General features: G+C 42.8%; 1 protein-coding gene across 7 annotated transcripts; it reads right to left on the bottom strand.

Moving 5' to 3' along the window:
* Positions 1 to 22,107, bottom strand: PACC1 (proton activated chloride channel 1). Of its 7 annotated transcripts, XM_030035015.2 has the most exons (9): positions 21,895 to 22,106; positions 17,826 to 17,922; positions 16,034 to 16,243; positions 13,813 to 13,967; positions 12,180 to 12,322; positions 5,734 to 5,878; positions 2,529 to 2,633; positions 558 to 721; positions 1 to 447 (listed from the first exon to the last, which is right to left on the bottom strand). In XM_030035015.2, the coding sequence occupies exons 1-8, from the start codon at positions 21,928 to 21,930 to the stop codon at positions 560 to 562; spliced, it is 1,053 nt and encodes a 350-aa protein (XP_029890875.1). In that variant the 5' UTR covers positions 21,931 to 22,106; the 3' UTR covers positions 1 to 447; positions 558 to 559. The 7 variants fall into 7 exon arrangements, with proteins under 7 accessions (XP_029890875.1, XP_029890874.1, XP_029890878.1 ...); XM_030035014.2 differs by having other exon boundaries at positions 1 to 721; XM_030035018.2 differs by having other exon boundaries at positions 1 to 721; positions 16,034 to 16,135.
* Positions 22,108 to 23,611: the final 1,504 nt, after the last annotated feature.

Here is a 23,611-nt window from a genome sequence, read left to right as displayed (position 1 = left end):
TTATTTGAAGTATTTTTTTAATATTAAAGTCACTATACTTTAAATCAAAAAATGACACATCATAGAATTCCAGTGTATTTTGTTTTAACACATACTTTAGAGAGGGGAGGCTTGACTTTTGTTGAGTGCTTTACCTTCCACTAACCACAGCCAAGGCAGTAACTGCGTTACGGCAGCAGATGCAGGTCATAGCTCATGCAGAAGTTAAATGGTCTCCTGGTCTGAGAAGCATTCATTGTCCATTTTTTTTAGAACTTAACCACTACAGTGTTAACTTCTTGAACATCAGTGAATTCTCTCCTTTCCCCCAGTGCCCCCCCATATATTGAGGTAAGCTTGTTAAATTTGAAATAGGAAAGCATGAGTGAGTTAGACCTGTCCTAGAGTTAGCTCCTTTCTGAAGTTCAAAGGCCCGTTCACTAGGCTGTTCCTCCAGCTGTCGTTTTTCTGGAAGAAAACATACCTGTTTTGCATCTTTAATTGCTGTATTGCTGATCAAAGTTTATTCCAGTTATTTTCTATCCCTTCTGCTACAAATAGTTAAAAGGCAGTCTTAGTCTCAGTTTATGTGGTTCATTACTTGACGACTCCTCTTCAGATGTCTCTTCCGGATTTTGATCATCCACTTAACACTTAACTTAGCAAAGTCTGCTGCTTTAAACAGAGCCAAAAAGATACCACAAAGAAGAGCAATCATGTTCCAGGGGTTTGCTGTGATAATCTGAAAGAGATTAAAAATATTATTCCCCTCAACTGACTCAGCGTATATTATTATACCTATTCAATAACAAACAATTCCATTTTTCAAATGGAAGTGTTTTTCAGCATATTCCCTTATGCTGCAAAGGTGGCTTGTAGTGCCTTCTCCACGCATCTGCCTCACACCACAGTTTTCCAATTCCTTCCATCAGGAAGAAAACACACTGTATTAGCTGCTAAATCCCTTTCAGACTATTTCAGGATATTCAATTGTTTAAAACACTAGAGATACAGTTAAATTGCTAATTTCAAGATTATAGATTAAATTTACTACATTATTTAAAGATTCACAAAAATAATTAGCACATTAAAGATGATCTTCCAGAAGACAAAGCTAAAAGAAGTGACTACTGGGAAGCTTTAACAAGACAGCATTGTAATGCTAAACCCGCTTTTGACAGTGGCAACTGTTTCTGCAGACCTACAGCAAGTATTTTATATTTCTATTTTTAACTACATTTGGTTCAAGAGTAGTTAAGTTTATTTATAGTTTGCAATTCTCCTCGCACCTCTAGGCACAAGGATGACTTCTAGGATCTCAGATGAAGCAAGCAGAGCTAGGCTTAGGCAGCAATAAGGTAGCACACAGCTTTGGGACTTCCCATGGAGTCTGCAACTCCAATGGTCAGCATAAGTGCAATGTCACTAGGTCACCACCTGAGCCAGAAGGTCTTAAACAGGCTTTCCATATTTGTTAATCCTCCTAACAGCAGCAGTGCTGGCTGCGGGTGCCTGTGAACTATGGCTTCTTAGCAAGAGGAATCAAGCACCCCCAATCCACTGGATCAAGGGCAGCTTTCAGCTTGAAGGCGGCAGAGGTGCGAACCCCATCTGGCAGAGTGGAACGAGAGGTGCCAGGAGAAGGACTAGGCTCTCAACGCTAAGGAGGTGCCTGGCCCCAGCATGGACATGACCACAGGAGTTCAAAGGACCAACCACCAACTCCTGCCCCGCACAGTCTGCATTCACACTCTGGTTTTGGGCAAGAAAACGAGAACTCTGTGGACTGGGCTGGTGATGGACTTTGGTTGTCAGGTAAGGCCACTTTAAATGCAAAATTTTAAACAGATTTTCTCTGCACACTTTGCCATTCTACATTTTTCCAGAGAGGGCAAGTGTATCTGACCTCCTCCCCTAGAACACTAGGAAAACAAGATCTAGCTCATGCTTAAGGCACATGTACCTGCAGTACACACCTGCACACCTTTTAAGCACTCCAGGGACCAATTGTGGTCTTCTCTGGCACATCATACACCTCTGGCTGCAGCATACTGAGCTAAATTTTAAAGTGCTTTTTGTGCACTTGAATGCAGTACCAAATTATGTTCTAGTAATGGATAAAAAAAATACACTAGGCTATTTTTATTATTCTTATTTAAGTCTAGGTTTCTTGCTTGTCAATTAATGAAAAAAGTCATTAAATCTGTTTATCCAAGCACACTTCCCTAAGCAAAAAGTTCAGACTTGACCTGAAGCTACACTTTGCTAGAACACAGGGGACATGTGCTTTTTCTTAGCTACCTGTACCTCTAGCTGCAGACAGAATGCTGAGTGTCACCAAGCCAAGGAAAGGCAGGGATGGTCTTGACCTCTGCAGAATATCCATTACTGGATATAAGGAAGAGCATAGACTGAAATTTCAGAAGTAACCTACCTCCTCCTTTGAATTTCTGCTTGGAGTGAGGTAACAGAGGCATGTGCACACCCACACAAACCATGAGCATGTACAGTTGGACAACAATTCAAAAAGAGACTAGCATGTTACTCACATCTTGAACAGTCTGTATAAAAGGATCTTTCCATTCAAATACCACAAAAAACAGCTGGTCACTTCTTGGTTTAGTTCTCTGGTCAATATAGTTAACCACGCTAGTCTGGGGACAGGGGAAAAAAAAAGAAATGTACAGGTTATGTTCTTCAGTGGTGTAAATGAGTCTGTGCAACAGAAGAGGCTTGTAAGAACGTGAAATTAGCAGACTGTTCACAGACTTCCAATTCAGCCCTCCTCTACCTGGAACAATAGGCTCTCAATATGGAAAGGGCAGTTCCTTCCATCTGTCTCATGGTCATATTCTTTTCCTATTTCTCACTTAGTAAAACACTGCAATACCATTTTTACACTGGTAGCCAGGGCCTTTATTTTATTACATAGTTTTTCCCTTTTAAGGGGGGAAATTTCATTTACAAAACTCATTTACTTGGAGTAATACAGCATGTGGTAAGTTTATGAATGAATGCTAAATTACCAGATTACATGATGATGGCAGGAAGACCTTTTTTTTTTTTTTTAAATCACTTGTAGAGTAGACTGGAAGATGCCAGCACATGCAGAGTGCAAATGGAAGGGAAAGAAGCCTAGACATTAACAATTAAAACCGTACTTCCCAGTACTGCCCATTTACTAGATTACCATTTGAAACTAGCACTGACAGGCTGAGAGTTCTAGCACAGTTCCACCAGGGTACAGTTTAGGATACCAGATCGATGTTGCAGCCACCTGAAACCATAGTCTTATGAACCACAATCTGGAAAAGTATTAAGACATCAGGCCTCAGAAAAACATTGATCTTGTCTTGTAACACACACCCCCAGCCCAGAGGGGAGCTACACAGGCAATAACAACACAGCTTGCACTAACCCCCCTGCTGCTAGGAGCCAATATAAACTGCTCAAGAGCCAGACAGTTGCCTAACAGGAACGCACACTGGAGTTACAGCTGAACAAGTGATGGAAGGACTTCTCCCTTCTCCAGCCCTCAAAGGAGTATTTTTATCTTGGTGTGTGCACAAGGGAGTACTGCTGCTCTTCCTACATGAGTTTAGTACTGTACTGGAAGTAATGAATCCAGCAGTACTGTAACTTCATTTCAGGGTTGACAGGAACATGAGACAGATGGAGGAAACTGCCCTTTCCATATTTTGGGAGCCTATTGTTCTAGGTAGAGGAAGGCTGAATCGGAAGTCCCTAAACAGTGTGCTATTTTCACCTTCTTACAAGCCTTTTCATTGCATGAGGGCTGGCCTACTGCAAAACCCTCCCATCTACTATGGCTTAGTTTCTTTACAGACACTCGAAGATTTCTATTACTCTTTTCCACACACCCTGCTCTGACCAGATTTTAGGCTGTGAACATGTAGAAGCAGGAGCTAGAACACTATATGTTCATTCAGAGCATACGGGAGCTTCACCACCTCGTGGTTTCTGGTCAGACACCTTTGCTACAGACTTGCCCTATACTTCCACAGCTCGCTCACTTATTGCAGCGTACCATCACCCCAACTACACTCATTCAAGAAAACTGCACACCAGGAAATAAACAGTACACAAAGCTCAATGAAGGCAATGGGAAAGGAAGAAAAGACAAAGTAATGACTACTGGGCTAGTTAGCAGACTGACTGTGCTATTTGACCTAATATTTATATCCAGCTTTCTGGTATGCCACCTCCCAGTTTTAGATTTGAAAGGCTAATGGATTTCCTTATGCAATTTGAGCAGACATACTGTCAAACAAAGCAAGTGCAATTTATGTCTGAGCTGTTTCAACTTCTGCTGTATTATTAATATGGATCTGAAACCCAGAATTCACATTTGTACTGATTCCTACTTCCTAGGTTTTATGTAAAACAAACCAACTCACCCACCCACAAAACAACAAAAAAACCCAAAAGAGTGTTCACCTACCCAGATGATCAGAGAGTCTGTAACTGCTGGACTAAATGGATGTTTATGATCACAAAAAGCTCAGCTTTTTCTGAGTTTGAGTCAGCCTTTTGTTTCCTCTTAGAGACATTAGACTTGGGCACACAAAGGAGGACTTTCAAAAATCCTACACTTGGTAAGTACCAAAGGGCAAGTGATACAGAGCTGTAGGTGATGAAGGACAGACAGACAGCTGCTGTTAGTGCTTACATGGCAGCAGCTGACTGATGCATTCTTTCCTCTCCTCCAAACTAAGGCATTAGTTTGGGACTTGCATGACTCTGGGATTTGCCTCCTGTCCTCCTCCAGTGGAGTAGGAGGGTTCCCACCTCACAGTCACAGCTCTACTCTTCCCAAGTGTACCATGGACTAAAAGAAAGTGTAGTCTCTGAAAGATATACTCTGGAAAGGACTGCTCTTAAAATTCTCATTTCTCACCACTGATGAGACACTTCCTCTCCAACCAACACTGGCAGCAAGATAACAAAATCAAAACACAATTATTTTCCTGTCCATTAGTGTGAACAGAACAGGAATGAAAGTCAAACTCATTTCATCTCTAGCTAAGTTTGCATCTTCCACCTGCATATTTTCTAGTTTTAAATGATGCAAGAAGTTGAGCTACTCCATGTTTCTACGGATACTCAACAGCTAAAAATCCCAAACCCAAACAAAAAGCAGGCACGAGAATGCTACGAAGGATACAAGGCTCATGTTTACCTCTTCATCCTAACATCAGCCCTTGTGGTAACCTAAACAATACCTCTTTCCAATACTAGCTATTATTTAGACAATTCCTTTGGCAATTGTTCCCCACCTTGAACTAAAGGTAGCTGTGTTTGTTAATATTTCTGTGTTGGCTCTTTGGACCCTTACCTCAGACTACAGGTGTCACAACACATTCAAGGCCTGGCTTTTCTGGCCTCCCCATTAGATCTTTTCCTGAGATGTGTCACTAGGCCATACCAACAGCCAAGCACATCAAGACATGTACACTTTTACAGAACCTCTCTATGTTAGGAAAGAATGCAAGTGATTGTACAGCCAAAACTGCTCAGTGGCAAGTGCCATAATGGATGCAATGAAACAAAACACAAGCTCTTCATCTTTCACTCACTTAACCAGCCAGCCCACCCACCCACCCTTCTTCCAACTCATATTGCTATTTGCCCTAAGAACTGGTTCTGTTGGCCAGTTATCATTAAAACTGAGGCAGTAACTAGTTCTTAATAAACTAAGAGGTCCCAAAACACTCTTCCTATTTCTATTTTTACCTCTTGTTTGAATTCAACAGTCTCACTACCATCTTCTTCTTTTGTTTTCACCAAGGACATCTTGACCCAAGTTCGAAAGCCTCCAGAAAATTTCCAGCTGGAGTATGAACTTTCACAGTCCTTCATGAATTCTGCTTTTTCTGGACTAAAGGAAAAAGACCATTACTTTACTGACCAAACTCAGAGCGGTACCTGAACACTATAGGCAGGAGACTGTCAGACCTACAGGCACTTCAAAATGTATTCACAATTCCTTTTATGTTTCAACCGCTAAAATTCAGCATATCTAAAACATTGTGAGTAGTGATGTTTTGATTAATGGTAGCACTTGCACTCATGTGTTCCTCACTGCAGAAGACTTACCTGGTGCCCTACCACCCTAGAGTTCTGCCTGCCCCTCAGGATTATTCTGCCTTATAGGGGAGCTTTATTCTGCTCATCTGTCATCTCTGGGACAGAAAGGAGCAGAGCCAGGACCCCAGGAAACAATTCACCACAATGCTAGGAAGCAAGAGATGGAAGGAGCAGCCTAAAGGCAGGGCAGGCTGCTTCACCCCATTTCTGGGATGCAAAGAAACTGGTTGCAATGCAGACATACTTAAAATGCTTTGAAATTTACATTCAGTTTATTCCTATTATTTTGGAAACACTATACCTTTGGTGTAAGGCTCCCAACTGCAATAACATGGCTGTTTTCCCAATATGCAATCGCAGATATCTATAGGCCCAGAATAGCAGGATTGCTTTGTGTCTTTCTTTTAATACTGTGACTAAGCCGTTTTAAGGCTTCTGATACCCCTCCTGCTGCAAGTGCTAAAGAAGTAGCTCCAAGGCATATCTGGTCTCCGTCCTTTCTCTACCAACTGCGCAGGACGTGCTATTGGAGATCTTCAGTACTGTGATTTTAGCCACTTTCATGTAATCTCTATGAAATAAGCCTGGCCTTGCAGCTGCTTTTTCAACAAGGTTTCATTTGAAATGAAGGGGTAAACCACTGTTAGGAGTCATGAATCATTAAAGCACAGACTGCTGATTTTTACTAAAGATAGATTTCAGGTTGCAGAGGTACATCAGGGTATGCTGGTCCTTGAGACAAGGGAAAGGGAAACTGTTTTGACTCACATTAAATCCATCTTCCTAGGTGAAGGGAAAGAGTATGCTTTGCTTGTATGGCAGAGGGTATGCATGACTAGGTGATTGGGAGATTAAGGTATTTTGGTCTTTCAGGAGAAAGATGCAAAGAAGTAAAAGAAGAAAAGCAGACCTAAACCAGCAAGCTCTTGTCCCAGAGAACAGACGAATCCGGAAGATTTGTCCTGTACCAGCACTGACTGGATTTGCACTTTGCCTGTCTTTTTCCTTAGTTTTCAGAATCAGGGCTCCTTCCTACAAACCAAGATGCCTTGTCTACAAGGCAGCAAAAACAAGCACTGATAAAAAGAATACCATACTGATGGCTACTCTGTACTACGCTGCCTGCTTAGGCTTAATAGATGAATACATGTATGTTTGTAGGAAGGCAAAACCTAGCAAAGCCATTGCTCTCAAGTCAGGGCTTCGGGTGATAGGCTCAAACACAAAACTCCATTGTGCATACAAACAGAAAGGAGGAACGTTTCTGGAAAGAAAACTAACACGCTTTGCTACCCATCAAGACAGATGATACTCCAAGAGCGTTTTAGTGAGTTAGGAATATCTTTATCTGTTTGTAACATTAGGTGCTTGTTTAGTGATCCCAACAGGATGGCAGTGTACCTCTCTAACCTCCCCAAGGAAGACGTGGGCAAAGCATAAGAACAAAGCCCATCACCTGACTGCTCCTCACCATACAAGCCCATGACATAGGGAGACCTGACAATGATGTCTTCCCCCTTCGGTATGTGGGTACAGCAGCAGCTGGTGGGACAGCATGGAAGAGCACAGTGCTTTGCCACTCAGAGGAATGTACCTAATTAGCACTCTGCCAGCTAGTCATATACCTAATGCCTGACTAAATACAGCATCCCAGAAAAGCTTTCCAAGCCAACATGGAAAATTGAGGCAGGAAGTTATGACACAGAGCTGAACGTTACAGCCACAACTTACATGGTAAGCAGACAGCAGTAGTATACTTTGCCTTCGACAGTAATTGTTGGCTAGAAAGAGAAAGATTAATAATATCTTAGGAGAAGCTGTGGAGAAGTGGTCTGAGAAGGCATCTCTTTGCATGTGCCCATAACCCAGACCACTGCCAGAGTCAGGAGAGAGAAAAAAAAAAAAAAAAAAGGAGGGGAGAGCAGAGCAGAAAGGCACAAGCTTTGCACAAATGATAGCAGAGGGCAAATAACGCAGCTTAAAAACCACACACAACTAAGTGAACACAAGACAAGCAAGGGATTTTAAGATGAAGAACAATTCTCCAGGCAGTTTCTTTTAATCCCCTCTTTACCCCGAAGACAGACAACCTGCAAAGGCTGCACTTTTTTTTTTTTTTTTTTTTTAAAGTTCTACCTATTACACTGTCTTTTGGACGCATGGTAAGATTCCTGGAATACCCTGCACCAGGCTCTCCCAGGATATTAATGGTACCTGAAGACCATGCAAAAATTCCTACATCACAGCAGAGAGAGAGAAGTGCAATAAGCCACTGTCTCACTCAGGTGAACTACAAAGCCCTGGTCTCCTCTCAGCCAATGCTCCCTGGTAACCATTGACATTTCAAACTACTAACGGAGAACCCATTGCCCCAGCACAGACTGATCAACGTCAGACCATGAGAGATTGTATTTGTCCCAACTGTGGGAGTTGCTAACCTAATTCTGGACTGGGCTGTAGCACTGCAATGGATCCTTCTAACACCAATCTCTATTGACCAACCCACAAGAGCCAGAGGCAGCTTAGGACGTCCCACCAGCAGATTCCAACACAACAGCAAGAGCCAAAACCACAGATGGGTCAAACCCAATTCTTGTTTATTGCTTTTGCTTTTCCCTAGACTGGGAAACTCTCAGACAGCCAAGGGATCTAATAAAGGGTCAGATGGTGTGGTACCAAAAGTCTCAATCCTTCTCTAATTTATTTCTCAGCACACAGCAATCCAGACCAGAGACGTGAACATGGAGCTCTGTTTAGACCCTTAAATAATCTCTGATCTGTTCAGACTGGTATTAATCATTTCACATGACTGTAAGTTATTTTACATGCTACACTAACAATAGTTTTGTCAGTAATATGTTCAGAGGATTTTCTTCTTAAACCCATATATTATACTAATGACAGTTCAGGAAAGGAAGTTGTATTTTTAGCTATGCTTTTTTGCTAAATTGCAAGGGTTTCACTATTTCCTTCCCTCCAATTAATATGGTACAGACAGCAGCTGCCACTGCCTTAAAAAAAAAAAAAAAAAAAGCCAGTGGCAGTATCCCTCTAACTCACAGGCCAACAATAGCACACAGTTCAGCAGTGTTCTGCGAAGGCCAGAACAAAACTAGCAAGCAGTGCCGGTTTCATGTAGTCTGTCAATCCAATTTTAACAGAAGAGCTGCAGACAATAAAACCCTTGACAGAAACAACTGGACCTTACTTGAGTCCTCACCACTTGCTATGCCTCAAAAAAACCCTTAAAGATACAAGTCTCTAGATGCCATTTTTCTTATTGCTGATGCTTGCAGCAGCCTTCACTGATATGATTATTGCTATTTAAAGCAAAAGTGAACTGCGAATAATACTGTCTACTCAGAAACTGTAGTGTAGATACAGCAGGACTCTTCTCACCAATTTCAAGGGGGTTTGGATTGTGATGTAAGATGATGGAATACCCTACACATACATTTTACAGCAGTCTGCCTGCCCAACCCAACCTAAGCTGTTTGCAGCCATGGCAAAAAACTGTAAAGGTAATTATGATATCTCATGAATTCTAGCACGTATCTCAGCACCTTTGGTAACACTTTACACAAGTTGCTGGACACAGTGCTAATAATACGCTCTCCTAACTAGTGAGACACTTTGTCAGGAAAAGTAGTTAACAGTGGCCAGTAATTGAAGTTTCTAGAGGTCATATGGAAGGACACACAACAGTTTCTACAGATATTTTAGTCCAGACTTCCCATCAACTAAATTTAGCATCTGCTGATGAACCAGAAATAATTTCTATTTTCTCTTCTGCTGAAAGGTGGACAGAATGAGTACATTCCACATATGCACGTGGTTTCACATGTACTTCATAGTCAGGAGAAAACATAAAACTTTCAACCTGCCCTGAGCCTGTCCAGTTCATGCTCCGGGACGCCAGGACAGCAATATACCGAGCAAGACAAGCCCTACAATTTGTACCAAGCTTTGGAGGATGCTATAAAAGAGACACTACTGGCCTCTTGCACGCAACTGCTGCTTTTACTGTATTTCACCTAGACATGCAGATCATTTACTACTAAGTTTAAAGGCCTACATACCTTTGCCAATTTTACTGTTATCTGGGTTAGTTCAAAATCATTTTTAACTCACATTCCTACTGCCTGCTGCAAACGGGCACAAAGGATGCATCCCCAAACAGACACCACCATTTTCTACCTTTTCACTTTGCTCCAAACATGACCCAGGCTCAGCCTTCACTCTCCCAGCTTCAGTTCTGGTGCCTTGCAACACTTGCAGCTTCTCTAGGAACAAAGTGACACATCCCCATCTCTTCGGAGATAGATTCTGCCATCTAACCGGTTTGACCTGGCAAACCTGGAAGCAGGAGGTTGCGATCCAGGTTTCTCCCAGGCAGCTTGCAGACGATTCTTACTGATCCACCTACACTGGTACAATCACAGCCTTGAAGCTAGGACCTTTGCAATACTACTTATTGCTGTTTTGCACACCTAACCTGCCTTTGCACAACATGTGGCACAAGCTTTTGGGACAGCAGCATGCAGACTTACAGCTTGCTTGCAGAAATACTGCCAACTTAAGCAGGATGTACATGTTTTAACTTGGGATGAAACAGCTCTTTAAAATGGCTTACCTGCAAATTGATACAACGAGCACAGAAATGAGGCTTCCAAGATTTGGAAGATGCATAGACCAAGTTGTATCTTGGTAAGTTAGCTCATTCTGCAAAGAGCCAGGAACCAGATGCAACACAACCGTGCCTTCTGCTCTGTGTTTCGCAAGGGGTGGTCTCAGACAGTGCTTGCGGTATACAAACAGTTGTGCACCTTGCTGGAATTGGTCCCACTGTGCATACCGCTAAGTGCAGCATGAGCCACAAAACCCAAGAAAAAACAACACATAAGGAACAAGTAGCACTTTCTACATCACTACTCTTAACTGGTATTTTCTCACCCTAAAATATCAATGTCTAAAATACCCAGAACATTAGCATTTTATGAGGCCTTTTAGTACAGTTACAGAAAGTACTTAATGACTTAAGAGCTCTCCTTCACTGAAGTAGAAATGCTTTGTAAAAAGCAAATTCAGGTAATTGGTGTTTGGCCACCCAGAGATACTGTGCCTGAACGCTTCCAGTCTTTGCTGCATCTGAAAAGCACTGGTATGACCATGTCCAAGCCTCCAAGAATGCCTTGTTATGATAAAATCTGTTATTTCTCTTCTCCTCCCTCACCTAATTCTTTTCTGCATATGGCCTTTACCCCCTGTCCCTTTTTCACTGAGCATCTGACCATTACCAAGTTAAGGCTTTCTGTTAGGTCTCACTGTGACTAATATCTCATCTAACTTAATCTGGATCACAGAGAGAAGAATAGAACCTGAATTTAAATTAAAGCAAAAATTTAACTGTTAAGTATGGAATTTATTCTCACAAGGTGGGAAAAAGGGTGGGACTTTCAAGAAAGTTCAAGACAGGATTAATTCCACTCCTGTTAAAATTAGAGGAAGGTTGATCAGTTATTCCAACGGCACCAATGTCAAACCAATACGAAGCAATTTTGAAAACCCCATCTATGAAATTACATCATTCTGTTAAATCTTACATAAAGCTAGTAATACCGAGAAATATAGTTAATCTTTCAATGAAATCACAACAAATCAATCTAGGGACTTGACCTTTACAGTAATTGCTTTAAAAAAAAAAACAAAAACAAAAACAAAAACACAAAGGTACAGGAATGTTAGTGTTCTCAGTGCACTTCCTGAGCACACTGCCCAGGACAGCACACTTCCTGATCACCCACAGCAGCAGACAGTGGTAAGCCAGCACAAACTTCAAACTTTTAGAAAGTGAAGCAACAAATGGCTGAAGCATAGCTGAAAGGTAGTTTTTGTCACCGAAAAAGTCCTCAATTCATTTTCTAAAAAGTAATATTAGTAACTTAAGACATGAAAGAGCACCAATGTAACCCAAACATAACAAAAAAATAAAATAAAATAAAAGCCTGTGTGATTTTTACTAAAAAAGCCCTGCTTTCACTAGTATTGTTGTAGCAAGTTCAATGCAGTTACAGGCTCATCCCTTTACATACCTGTTGATGAACTCTTGGAAAGAAGAAAACAGAAGATAGTCAATGGCACTAAAATCTTGGTCTGTTCCATTTAAATGAAATTGCAAAAACACCAGTTCCTTTTTCTTCACATCACGAGGGCCTTGAACAACCAAAGCATACTTCTGTAAGCAAACAGAGAGATGCTGAGAGTAGCAAAGGAATCCTCATTTTCCACTCATGAATTTGCCATCTGTCACTAATACTCTATAGAAATCTAATACACACCGAGATTTTCTTGGCCGCTACTATGTATACATCTATTAAAATATCTAACAAGAATGCCAACTGAATCCCTCCTTTTAGTTTAAAAATGAGGTCTTTATATCAAGGTTTAGGGTTTTTCTGCTTTAGTTCTATCATAGTCCTTTGGATTCATGTGGAATTACCAGTCAAGGCCCTGTAACCTGCATTCTGCAGAAGGACAATCAAAACTGGTTTGAGCATTAAAGCCTAGGAACTTTCAGCACTTTATGTGAAACAAATTAATATGGAGTCTGATGTGGAGAACATCAGGCTTCTCCTTGAGAAAGAGGAACAGTTTCACATCCCCCAGCACCTCAAGTAAGCTGCTGAAAGGAAAAAAACACAACAAAAAATGCTAGCAGGCAGAATACAACTTGAAGTAGTGCAGGCATTATACTGAACAGCAAGCTGCTGCTTGCAAAAGGACTCAGCCAATCTGAACAGGGCTCTGTGTGGTTCAGAAGTCTCTGCCTCAGTGCCTCTCCATTCCACTACAGGACTAGAGCCTATTGGATAAGCAGGCTTCTAAATGAATCTACCATGCAGCATAAAATGCAGGTTCTTAATTTGTTAAAACATGCAGAAAGAGCATATTAGTGGCAGAAATTAAATTAGACTTGCACCTAGAATATTACTTTCAAATATACTAAGGAGCTGCTTCCCAGAAAGAAATGGTGACTAGGCAAAACATGAAGAGGAAAAAAGTTGACCAAACAGGTACCTAGATTGTTTGTTTGTTCACATTTAGTTTCCTTAAAAATAATCTGAGCAATCACTTTAGATACAAATGACCATATTTAATACTTTATTTTTTGAACATTTATTTATACAGAAGCTAGATTCCCTGTATTTTTAGGGGCAATTTAAGACAGACTATCACTCAATGTAGCCATCTTATTGGCTTACAGCATTTCAGTGTAATGAAATGCTTGGTGCCCAGTTAAGATTTTTCCAAGTGTGACAAAAATAGCATGTAATTCCCAGCAAACATACAAAAAGAGAGAAGCTATCCTACTTTAATGGAATAACTGCTACTGCTTTCAATCAAAGCTAGATTTACTATACCAAGGAGTATGCTTGCCAGTTCATTTAGGAGAGGAATGAAGCGAGAGTTTCATTGTGAAAAATGACTTATTTTGTCCCATTCAGGTTTTCATGCTGCACACACCCACATGACAGCTGATCTTCCATAACACATATACACACTGACTGGGGTCTTTTACATTTCTGAAAACAAAAGGACAGATGGCTTGAAAAAAACTAGAAGCAACGATCTTTTGCAGCACTTAGTAAATATTTTTACTCTCAAATACCATTATGAGCAGAACACCCCCACTGAATAAGTTCTGTTCTACTATATTATTATTACCATAGTTTCATTAGTAAAAGGATCTGTGTAGTTGATTCTCTGCGTGGTGCATTCAATGTCTCCTGGCTGACCTGGATTTATCAGAGGTGGAATGTGATCATAGTAATGATGCTTGCAGCTAAGCAGCCGAGCCTTGCCTGGGTAAAAGGCAATACCTGTTTTGGAAGAAAAAACATTGGAGAGAGCTGATTTCTTTCCCAAGAACATAGATTTTCATTCTGGGATTTAATCCCGCAGGATGCTGAGCTACCCTCAAGATTCAGCAAAACAATCAAATTAAACCACACACTTCAGCATTTTTCTGGAGCAGGATAAAAGTGCCAGCTGCATCAGGAGAGAACCCCCGTGATGCGTTGAAAAAAAATCAGGGTTCACATTCTGTTACAACAATTCAAGGTTCACAGAAGCTACTAAGTTTCCCTAGTCTTCCCACAAGCCAGCAGCTAACACATCAGTCCCTTTTGCCCCAAATGAAATGAACATGTAAAGTAAATAAGGACACTACTGAAGTCAAATGGGACACGCAGCACTTCAGCATGTACATTTTCAGATATTATCATCTAACATGTCAAATTTTAATTGGAAATAATGTATGTACTATACATGACAGATCAAAGATCACTGGCTGATCTAATAAAAGTGAAAAGATGCTCTTCAGAACATCTAGCATTTTCTGTTCACTGAATACAATGTCATGATAAAAATCAAAGCCATCAAACGAGTACAAACTGTTACCCATCCCTTATTACTTGTATCATTGGGTAGGCAGGCTACTACTTTACCTATATGGAAATTCATATATACCATAAACCTACCGTTCCAGACCAACAGCATGCATTAAAAGAACCTCAGTCACCCCAGCTGTAGAAAGCTGGCAAAATACAAGGCCCAAAACCAACAATTCTGTTACGTCAATATGCCAGATTTATTACTGGAAACAAGCATTCTTGAAGATAATGTAGACCAGCTACCAAAAAAAAAAAGAGTATGATCTGAGTTATTAGATAGGATTAACTCACACAACTGAGATGGCCTGTCCGCCAAAATGCATGATGTCAAAGCAGTCAGCATGTATCAGTCTAAAAACGCTTTATCCCTCTCTTCAGCGCTCCATGCTTGCAACTTGCCATCTCATCACTTTAATGGAGCAATGAAGTAAAGGGCTACATTAATTTAGGTTCTCTGATCTGGCAGGGACCCCCAACAATACTTGTGGATTTAATGTATGTTGCCCTGCGTCTTTAAATGACATTTTCTTCCTGTTGCTGTATGAAAAGCTCGGGGGAGGGGAAGGGGGGAGGGGAGGAGGAAAAAAAAAAAAAAAAAAAAAAAAAAAAGGAAAAGCCTGCTCTTGCAGTCAGATCCATATGATCTGGACACAACGACCTACTTACAGAGCCAAGCCTAACTGACCATTACAGCAAAACAACTACAGGCATATGGCAACAACTTGAAACACACCTTTCAGCCACAATTACTGGAGTGGTTATTTGTAAAACGTGGTAACACTTCAAAGAAAAGCATTATTTTTAAATTGGAAACTGACGTATGACTGTTGGAGCTGCATTTGCTACCGCAGCTCTATTTATGAATGGCTACCGGATAATTTAAAAAAATAATAATGATAGGACTCACTATTCAAAAATGCTTCTGTGGCGTAATCCCTCCTGCAGACTGCAACACAGTTTTCTGATGCCACACTGCATTTTTATGCCAACATTGTTCCCTGCAGTCACATCACATTTTCATTGCCTACTGATGTAATACCAAGTTGTAAACAATGCAGAACAGAAGCAGAAAGTGGCTTTGTGGTTATTTTGTGGTTGGTTTGAGAAATTCACCTGCTTCACTGTCAACAGCATCTCGCTGTCCAGTGCAGAACGATAACAGTTTTGGGAATATTTCCGTAAGAAATTATCTTCTTTCCCTAAAAGAGGACTCATTCTAGAGTCTTAAAACACTTCTTATCTAATGTTGCATAATGCTCCACAGCTACTGTCATTCGTGTTATTGGCATGAAAGCTCCCCAAATCTCCCGTACAATATTAATATTTCTGTGCAAACTCAACACAACGTAGATTAAAAAAAGACGAAGTGAAAAAGACCTGGGTCAAAGCATTATACGCACTCTGGGCCCTGAAGAATCAACACCAAAAATTTAAAACAATCTAAGATAAATGTGAACAACAACTTAACCCATTTTGTTTGTTACCACTCTTACCAGGTGCATCGTACAAGGACACTTCCTTGTAAGAGACAGACATCACTGGATGCTTGAGCTTCTCCCTGAAGTCACTGATGGTTTGGTAGACAAGGAACACAGCTACAGCCATGAGCAGCAGATAAATAAACAGGAGAATTACTGAAAAAACATTCTTTAGGCACGTCTTGCTGAAACGCAAAGAAGGGGCAGTGGTACCCAGTTCACTATCTGGAACCAAACAAAATAGGGATTAGGACTTTAAAATACAGATATTTGGGCTGAATTTATGTAGTGTTCATTTAAAGATCAATCACTTGAGAGGAAAATAAGCCTCAAACTCAGCTTGATTTAAAAAACCACAACTATTGCTGGTTTTGATTATCAGTCAGACAGATGCTTCCTTCTCAAGCATGAGGCATAATCATCCAAAGATTGTGCCTCTATTTCACATGTTGAATTTGGCACTCTGATTTAAGGACAGGGCAGGCAGGAAACAAGGTTTATTTTCAAGAAGGACAACTCTTCCAAGACAAACAAAGTTCAAAGTTCATAAGAAAAGAAGTCTGTTGATGGTCAATCTTTCTTCCTGGAAAAAACAACTCCTTTCCCCTTTCCCAGTCTGAAGTGATTCTTACACACTTAGCATATGCATCAGCAGAAAGATTTAATATTCTAATGCTCTTACACAGCTATCTGCATTGCATCGCCACCATGGTAGAAGACACTCTCATTTTGGACTCTAATTCACAACTCCTTGTGCACACTACATGAAGTTTCACAAAAGGATCCTTCCAATTACAGCTAGAAAAAGACCAACCCAATTCTCCCACAGTCTCCTTGCCTTCCAAGCTTATTCTCTGAAGATCTTCACACTAGTCTTACTTGTACACAGACACTGCTTTCCCCATACTCCTTGCATTCGCCATTTCTTTTGGCAATACTTGTAAGGAAAAAAGTTCATGTACTCTTCTTGAGTTACACATCATGTTTTGATCATGAGCGATATACAGCTGAACAACAGAAGCATTAAAACCCAACATATGAAAGGAGATAAGTAGGCATGTTTTACGCTGACTCTTCTGTGTAATGTAATTTAATGAGTCAGGCCCCCTCAGGCCATGCCACACTCTGCCCTTCAACTATAACAACATCATTTGGTGTTTGCTCCTTACCTACTGAACACATAACCACTTACAAAGGTCCATGGTCACACATCTGTTCCCAAGTTACAAGCCCAGAGATGGCAGCCAAGGAAATTCAGACATTAATGTGCACAAAATTGCACTACTGAAACAAGTATGTCTTGAACAGCTGCAAAGCATTCAGGCAATACTCATTTCAGGTTGGCTTACCTTAATGCCTTCATCTGAGCTGCAATAAGCCCATTCAACACTACCCCGCACCCTCCAAAAGCAGGTCCGAACAGTCTAACTAAAATCCATTTAAAAGCACATCTGTTCAATATTGCATCTTGCTCATGTAAATCTGACACAGACTTTGCTTGCAATCCACTGCCATCACAGACACTGCAACTCAGGTAAGATACGACATAAAGGAAGATGACATACTAAGCTATCTCAGAACCAGATGTGCTAAATCTTCTTTGAGCACAGTTCACGACAAAAGTGTTCTCACCTCAATCTTTAGAAAAACTCCTTGGCTTTCCACCACTACTTATTCCCCAAAATAAGTAATTTAGTGTTTTGTTTGCTTTCAGAAGTGCAATAAAAACAAACCCCAACCAAACCCCCACACAGAAGCAGCTTATCAGGCACTTAAAATTGGTAATTTCTGGGTCAATAGTACTTACCTGGTAAAATAACAGAGCTGGCATCTTCATGAACTTCCATCTCTCCTTCTCTCTCATCTGTTGGGTTTTCAGATATTCGCTCCACATCTTCACTCAGCTGTGTAGTTAAAACAGTGGTTCAATTTCCAAACATGCTCTCAACTTGCAATTGCTGGAATTTCTATGGTATAAATAAAAGAGGCTCCAACTAACCAAACACACAAAAACATGCCCCCAGTCCAAGAGCACCCAACATCTGCTCCACCTGTTCACAAGACGAGCCAGTTATGTAGACCTACAGCTAAAAATTAAGTCACTTGCACACTGCAAAAAAGGAAAGACAGCACATTAAATTTAACCTACTTCCACCCTGCTCCTTCAACAATAACATCACCTTTTCTTTCAAGATCAAAGTAATTGTTTCCCTGGCAGCTTCAGCTCACTTTAAACCCCCAATTAGGACAATGCCCTCTGAAATAAGCAGGAACTTCGCTCTGTCACTCAAGAACGTATTTTTAGGCATAAACAAACTACAGCACATACCAGCAAACAGAGCATTAGCACTTCTTAACAAAGAGGTGCAAAAAGAGTGAGTTGCATTTTAACATGCGTTAGGCCAAGTAACTCAAATGCAGTCTCAGCCACATAGGTAGGTGGGTCATTACAACGCAACAATCAAACATCCCTACATTTCTGGTACTTATTTGAGCTCACTGTACATATTATTATATATTAGTGGTTATGCAACTAATTAGTCTTCCAGTGTTTCTAAAACAGAACAGAGACCAGATGTTTTCTTGTTTTGCTGTTCAGAGCTCTGGCCCCAAACTGCCAAGACACTTCCATCAAAGTCAGAAGCTTGTCACATCAGGTAGGCATCACATGAAATTGTAAAGCATTAGACTTTTTATACATATATAAAGTATCTCCTGTACGTTTTCCAAATTTCTTTCGTGGCAGAGACTGACATGCAAATTACAGCAAGCCAAACCGGGGCATAAGCTTGCAGCACATCATGTGCTGCACAGTAACTGTCCGAGCTAAACAATCAGCATCACCTACCTAAATAGGTAAGGAAGACTAGCTTTGTTCCTATTTCAAGGAAAATGGGGGCACAGTTAATGCAGCAGCCATACTGAATGCTATTAAATTTTAAATCCCCAACTTACTCAACAGTAACGTGCATGTATCCATAAGGAAGTGCTTTTATTTCACCCAACTTTAATTCAGTATTGAAATCATCATTATACCATTAACCTCTTATTAGGAAAGAGTCCACTCATTGTACATCTTCGAAGTCTGACGTAAAGTCTCCGTCACCTCCTGCTGTATTTCTGTATTCATTTCGACCATGCAAAGCAAGTTGAAAGCAGCTACCCAGCTGTTTTTAAATGTTTTGCACATAAATAAAGCATGATTTCCCATGGTGTGAGGCATGGAGTGAACAGGTAACTAATAGGCTGAACTCAGCTTATTTGCAGGAGACTTACCAGGGTCCAACCAAAGATACTTTTTTCAATTATCTTCATAAAATAAGGGAAAATTAACACTCTGCTCCTTTTTGTACAAACACACCAGTTCTATTTGTTTACCTGACCCAAAATAAGCTATTCTGACACAAGAAGAGTATTCACTGAACCTCTTGTACTGGTTAAGCCAAATCAGCTAAGAAGCCCGTTCAAATTATACTCATGCAAATTACTTATACCAAAGCTGATCCAAAAAGTTTAACATAAGTTACAAAGTCACTGCAGTTTCTCAGCTGACTCCCTCACCTCTCTGGTTCAGCCATGGTTCCCCAGGTACAGGCACCTCATCGACTGAGGTTATGTAGAGAGTAAGCGATTTCTATTCCTCGTAGCAAGGAGATCCCAACACAGGTTTAAACAAGAACACAATATGCAACATTTCTTATCCTCTCAAGAGGACCTACAGCAACTCACACATAGGAGAAGAAAAACTCAGAAAATGTAACCTTTCAGCATTCCTTAGAAACAAAACAAAAAAATGCAAACAATATGCAACTATGTTTTCTTATCTCTGCTCACAAGGCAGATACAGTTTCATGAGCTTTTCACACATAAAACCAGTGAAGGACAGCTAGTCAAAACCAGGTGTGCTAACATTGCCTCAGGTGCAGTGAGTAGGTTGAGCTGATGTATAAGGCCCCCTAAAACCAACTAATTTCACTGCAAATCCTGAACACCTGACTTGACAAGAGGTGAAGTTGCATAAACCCACTGAGGCCACCAAGAACCTAGGGCTGTTCGTGGCTCAGCCACCACATTCTGAGCGTACAGCACACTGACTCTACAAGGCATGGCAGCACAGACCTACAAATGCAACAACTTACAGACGTACTGAACTACAGTCTCCTACTGACCGGGAAGCCAGCGCAGCAATACTGCATGACAGACGATTCTAGTTTCTTCACAATTGACAGAATCCCCAATTCAAGACAAATTACAACAGTGAACCTAGCGTATGGCAATGGCATGGCCTCACAGGCCAGCTTTTCCTACATGTTATTTTTGATAAAGAGGTGAAGCATGGTGCTAATGCAGAAGGAACACAAACTTGCAGGGCAGTTAAGCTTACAATAGGATGCAGAGATAGGATAGGATGTCAAGAGCAGGAAGGGCATGAAACAGACCTTTGTTCAGCATTCCCCTGGGCTCTGCACGTACAGCTGAGTAAGAAGCTGCAGGAGCCTGCCCGTGACCTGGGAGTTCCTTTTCAGCCCTGCACACAGAAAAGCACTGGACAAACGGAAGCTCAGAAAAGACAATTCTAGATATTTGAGTGTCCCTGCTAGTGGCAGGAGCACACAGACTGCCCCAGGTACCGGAGAAGGGATGCAAACAGAGCCACTGCACTTACACACAATCTAGACTTGTGCCACAGAGTTTGGGACAATCCCAAACATATGGAGCAGTGTCAGTGGTGGCTGACACCTGAGTCAGAAATGTAACATCCATAGTCCAGTCCATACTTCAAGCATCAATGCGATTTCATTAACTCTCTCAAGTACCTCACCTACATACAAGCTCTTACACGAGTTAATTTAATCCTGATAATCACGGAATAAAACCCTCTTAAATAAAAGGAGAACTTGTCCATACAGGTCTTTTGCTGGTCCACTGATTCATCACCTTCCAATGCCTTCTAGCCTGGCACAAAACCCAGAAGCTGAAACTAAGCAGACAGTACTAAACTAAATTAGAACGTATTAAAACAGAGCCCCAAACTACCCATCACACGCAGAGGAAGGCAAACATCTGCAGTCCTTTTGCCTGCAAGACGCAAACAAAAGTGCCCTGCTGCAAGTCTCCACCGCTGCTGAACTTGGCACAAATAGCTTGTATCTCTAGTACAAGAGATAGGAACGAGCAAGGAATTCCGGCTGCTCGAGCCTGTACATTGATAGGCAAACTAGGCGCTGCCTCGGGCTCTCGGCAGGATGATAACGCGGCCTTCGGTTTCAGCTCTGGTACCAAAGTCGCTTCTCACGCCCGACAGACCATCTCCACCTCCTTGTTACGAAAGCCCCAGTTACAGAGCTCACCGGCCAGCCGTCCCTAGCTCATACACTAAAAAGAGCTGCTGCCGATTATTTTAACCACGTTGAAAGGTAAAACATGAAATAAAGCGCGCCCCAAACCCCCGTTTCTTTCTGGCGAGTGTAGATGCGACCCGACCTCCCGGCTGCCGGCAGTAGGAAGGAGGGCTAGGGGCAGCTCCGGGCAGGTGAAGGCACACGGCCTCACGGCGGTACCCGGCTCGGCCGCGCTTGAGCGGATGCAGACGGGCCACAGGGCGCAAGGCCGGCTGCGGCGGGCTCCCTGCGGCGGGCGACCCGCTTCGCCAGGGCTCTCCGCCCCCGGCAGCGACGCGGCCAGCCCTGCCGAGCCGTAGAGCCGGAGACCGGAGCCGAACTGAGCTCAGGGCGGCGGCGCCGAGTGTAACCGCTTGGCAAGCGGCAAGCCCCGGGTCGGGCATCACCGCCGGGGGGGGGGGGGGGGGGCTGCCCCGGCCCCTCTCGGCGAGCTGGGGCCCGCCGCCCACTAGCCCTGCCCCGGCCCCCCCGTACCTCCTGGTAGGATGCGGAGACCTCTGGCCTTAGCATGGCATCGGCGGGGAGCGGCCGCCGCGGGGGCCGGGAGGCAGCCCAGCCGCGCCGCACGGGACTGGACCAGACGGGACTGGAGGGGACGGGGACAGCGACGGCGACGCCGCGGCCGAGCCGCCCTGCCCGGGCAGGGCCACGCAGGCGCCGGGAGCCCCCCACCCACCCGCCGGCTGCTTCCCGCCCCGGCGCCGTGGTCTCGCCACAGCGGCGCGGGGGCTGCTGGGAGGCGTAGTCCGGTGCGAGCCGCTGTTAACGACCGCCGGGCGACCGTTGGTGCCGGGCAGCGGGCAGCTACCCGCTGCTGAGCCCGGACCTCACCTCAGCGGCAGGCAGCGAGGGGGCCCTGGGCGCGCCGGGGGTGGCCGGCAGCCGCCCCGGCGGTAACCACCCTCGTTTTCCACGTCCGGGCTGTAGGGGACGGAGCGTTAAAACGCGCCAGACGCTACACGGCTTGCAACGCCACCGGGTCTTATTTCAGCTTAGCAATTTCTGCCGAGCTCTCTTGCTCTAGGCGGCAGAAAGCCGTGCAGCGCAGCGCAGCGCGCTTGCTCGTCGCACGCGCAGGCGGTTTTTTTGTAAGGCGTATAGGAACGTTTCTCTACTGAGAACACGAAAGCGTACCGTGTAGTGGTGGGGAAATGAGTCTTTTCTACACCACGCGCTTCACCAGACAAGCTCTCCTACGCGAGACCGAACTAGATGGTAAAAGCGATTTAAAACAATTTTGCCAGCTGTCCCCAAGATGCACACAACGTCATTTTTTTTTGTTTTTATTTTTTTGCTGCTCAAGGCTGCTAGCGGAACACCAAAACAACAGACTCCCTCGGCAACGAGACAAAACTTCAGCAGGGCTCCTACGAACACCCACGCTGCGCTGGCAGAGGAGCGCCTGCAGTGGGGTGCTCCAGGAAGATAAAAGCCAAAACCACGTAAGAGCTGACTCATGAACCATCCGTCCACAAATACCAACGCAGCTATTTTTCTTCCCCAGTGTGGAAGTAATTGTTCACGTTTCATCATCAAGAAAAAGCATGCACAACGTTTCTTGCATTGAGATGCAACGCTGTAGTGGAGTCCCTGCTCAGTAGATCATTTCCCTGTGCCTGAGACCCACGCCTACTAAGTTAATAACCAAGGTTTGAAGTCCTGTGACAACAACAGTCCTAATATACAGCTTCTCCTTTCAGAAAGAAAATATTTCAGTTCTTGTTACTCATTTTTCAGATGTTTGTGGTTCAAAGGCAAGCTCTAACTCACCTCCAAATCAATAACACTTCAGACAGATGTTGGCTAGCATTCAGCACTTGCAGCCCTCCTCTGGGGAGACACTAATAAATAATTATTTCAGAATAAAAGGTAAATCTATAATGTGATTGAACTAAACTGACAAATTGGACTTTTGCATATTTCCCAGCAGCATGGGTCTCTGTGGCAAGCCATGCCGGGTATTTGCAGGCAGAGCAACCAGGCAAATGCCAGAGCTCTTTCTCGCACGTAACGGGAGCATTCCAGAGCTGTTTTGTCCAAAGCCTTACTAAAGGTCTCTTTTCTGCTTGACATTTCATATCTGTCTTGTGGCGTGTGGAGTCAGCAAATGGACGTGACAGACAGCCGGGATGGGAAGCCTTCTCTGAAGCTCAGCTATTGTTTAGGCAGTGTAGGCAAACTTCACAGCTTA

This window comes from Aquila chrysaetos, chromosome 13 (assembly GCF_900496995.4).
Source record: "Aquila chrysaetos chrysaetos chromosome 13, bAquChr1.4, whole genome shotgun sequence".
Classification (NCBI taxonomy): Eukaryota; Metazoa; Chordata; class Aves; order Accipitriformes; family Accipitridae; genus Aquila; species Aquila chrysaetos.
The sequence above is the reverse complement of the archived record's forward strand: the minus strand, read 5'-3'. Positions and strand labels throughout refer to the sequence as shown.

Bases quoted from the DNA above. Each gene is read 5' to 3' on its own strand.
- PACC1 (XM_030035014.2), bottom strand. From the start codon at position 21,930: ATGCTAAGGCCAGAGGTCTCCGCATCCTACCAGGAG. The intron at 16,244-17,825 runs GTAAGTACTATT...GTTTGGTTCCAG, and splicing joins CAGCTCTGTTATTTTACCAG to ATAGTGAACTGGGTACCACT. The intron at 5,879-12,179 runs GTATGTAAAGGG...TTTTTCCTTTAG, and splicing joins TTCCAAGAGTTCATCAACAG to TCCAGAAAAAGCAGAATTCA.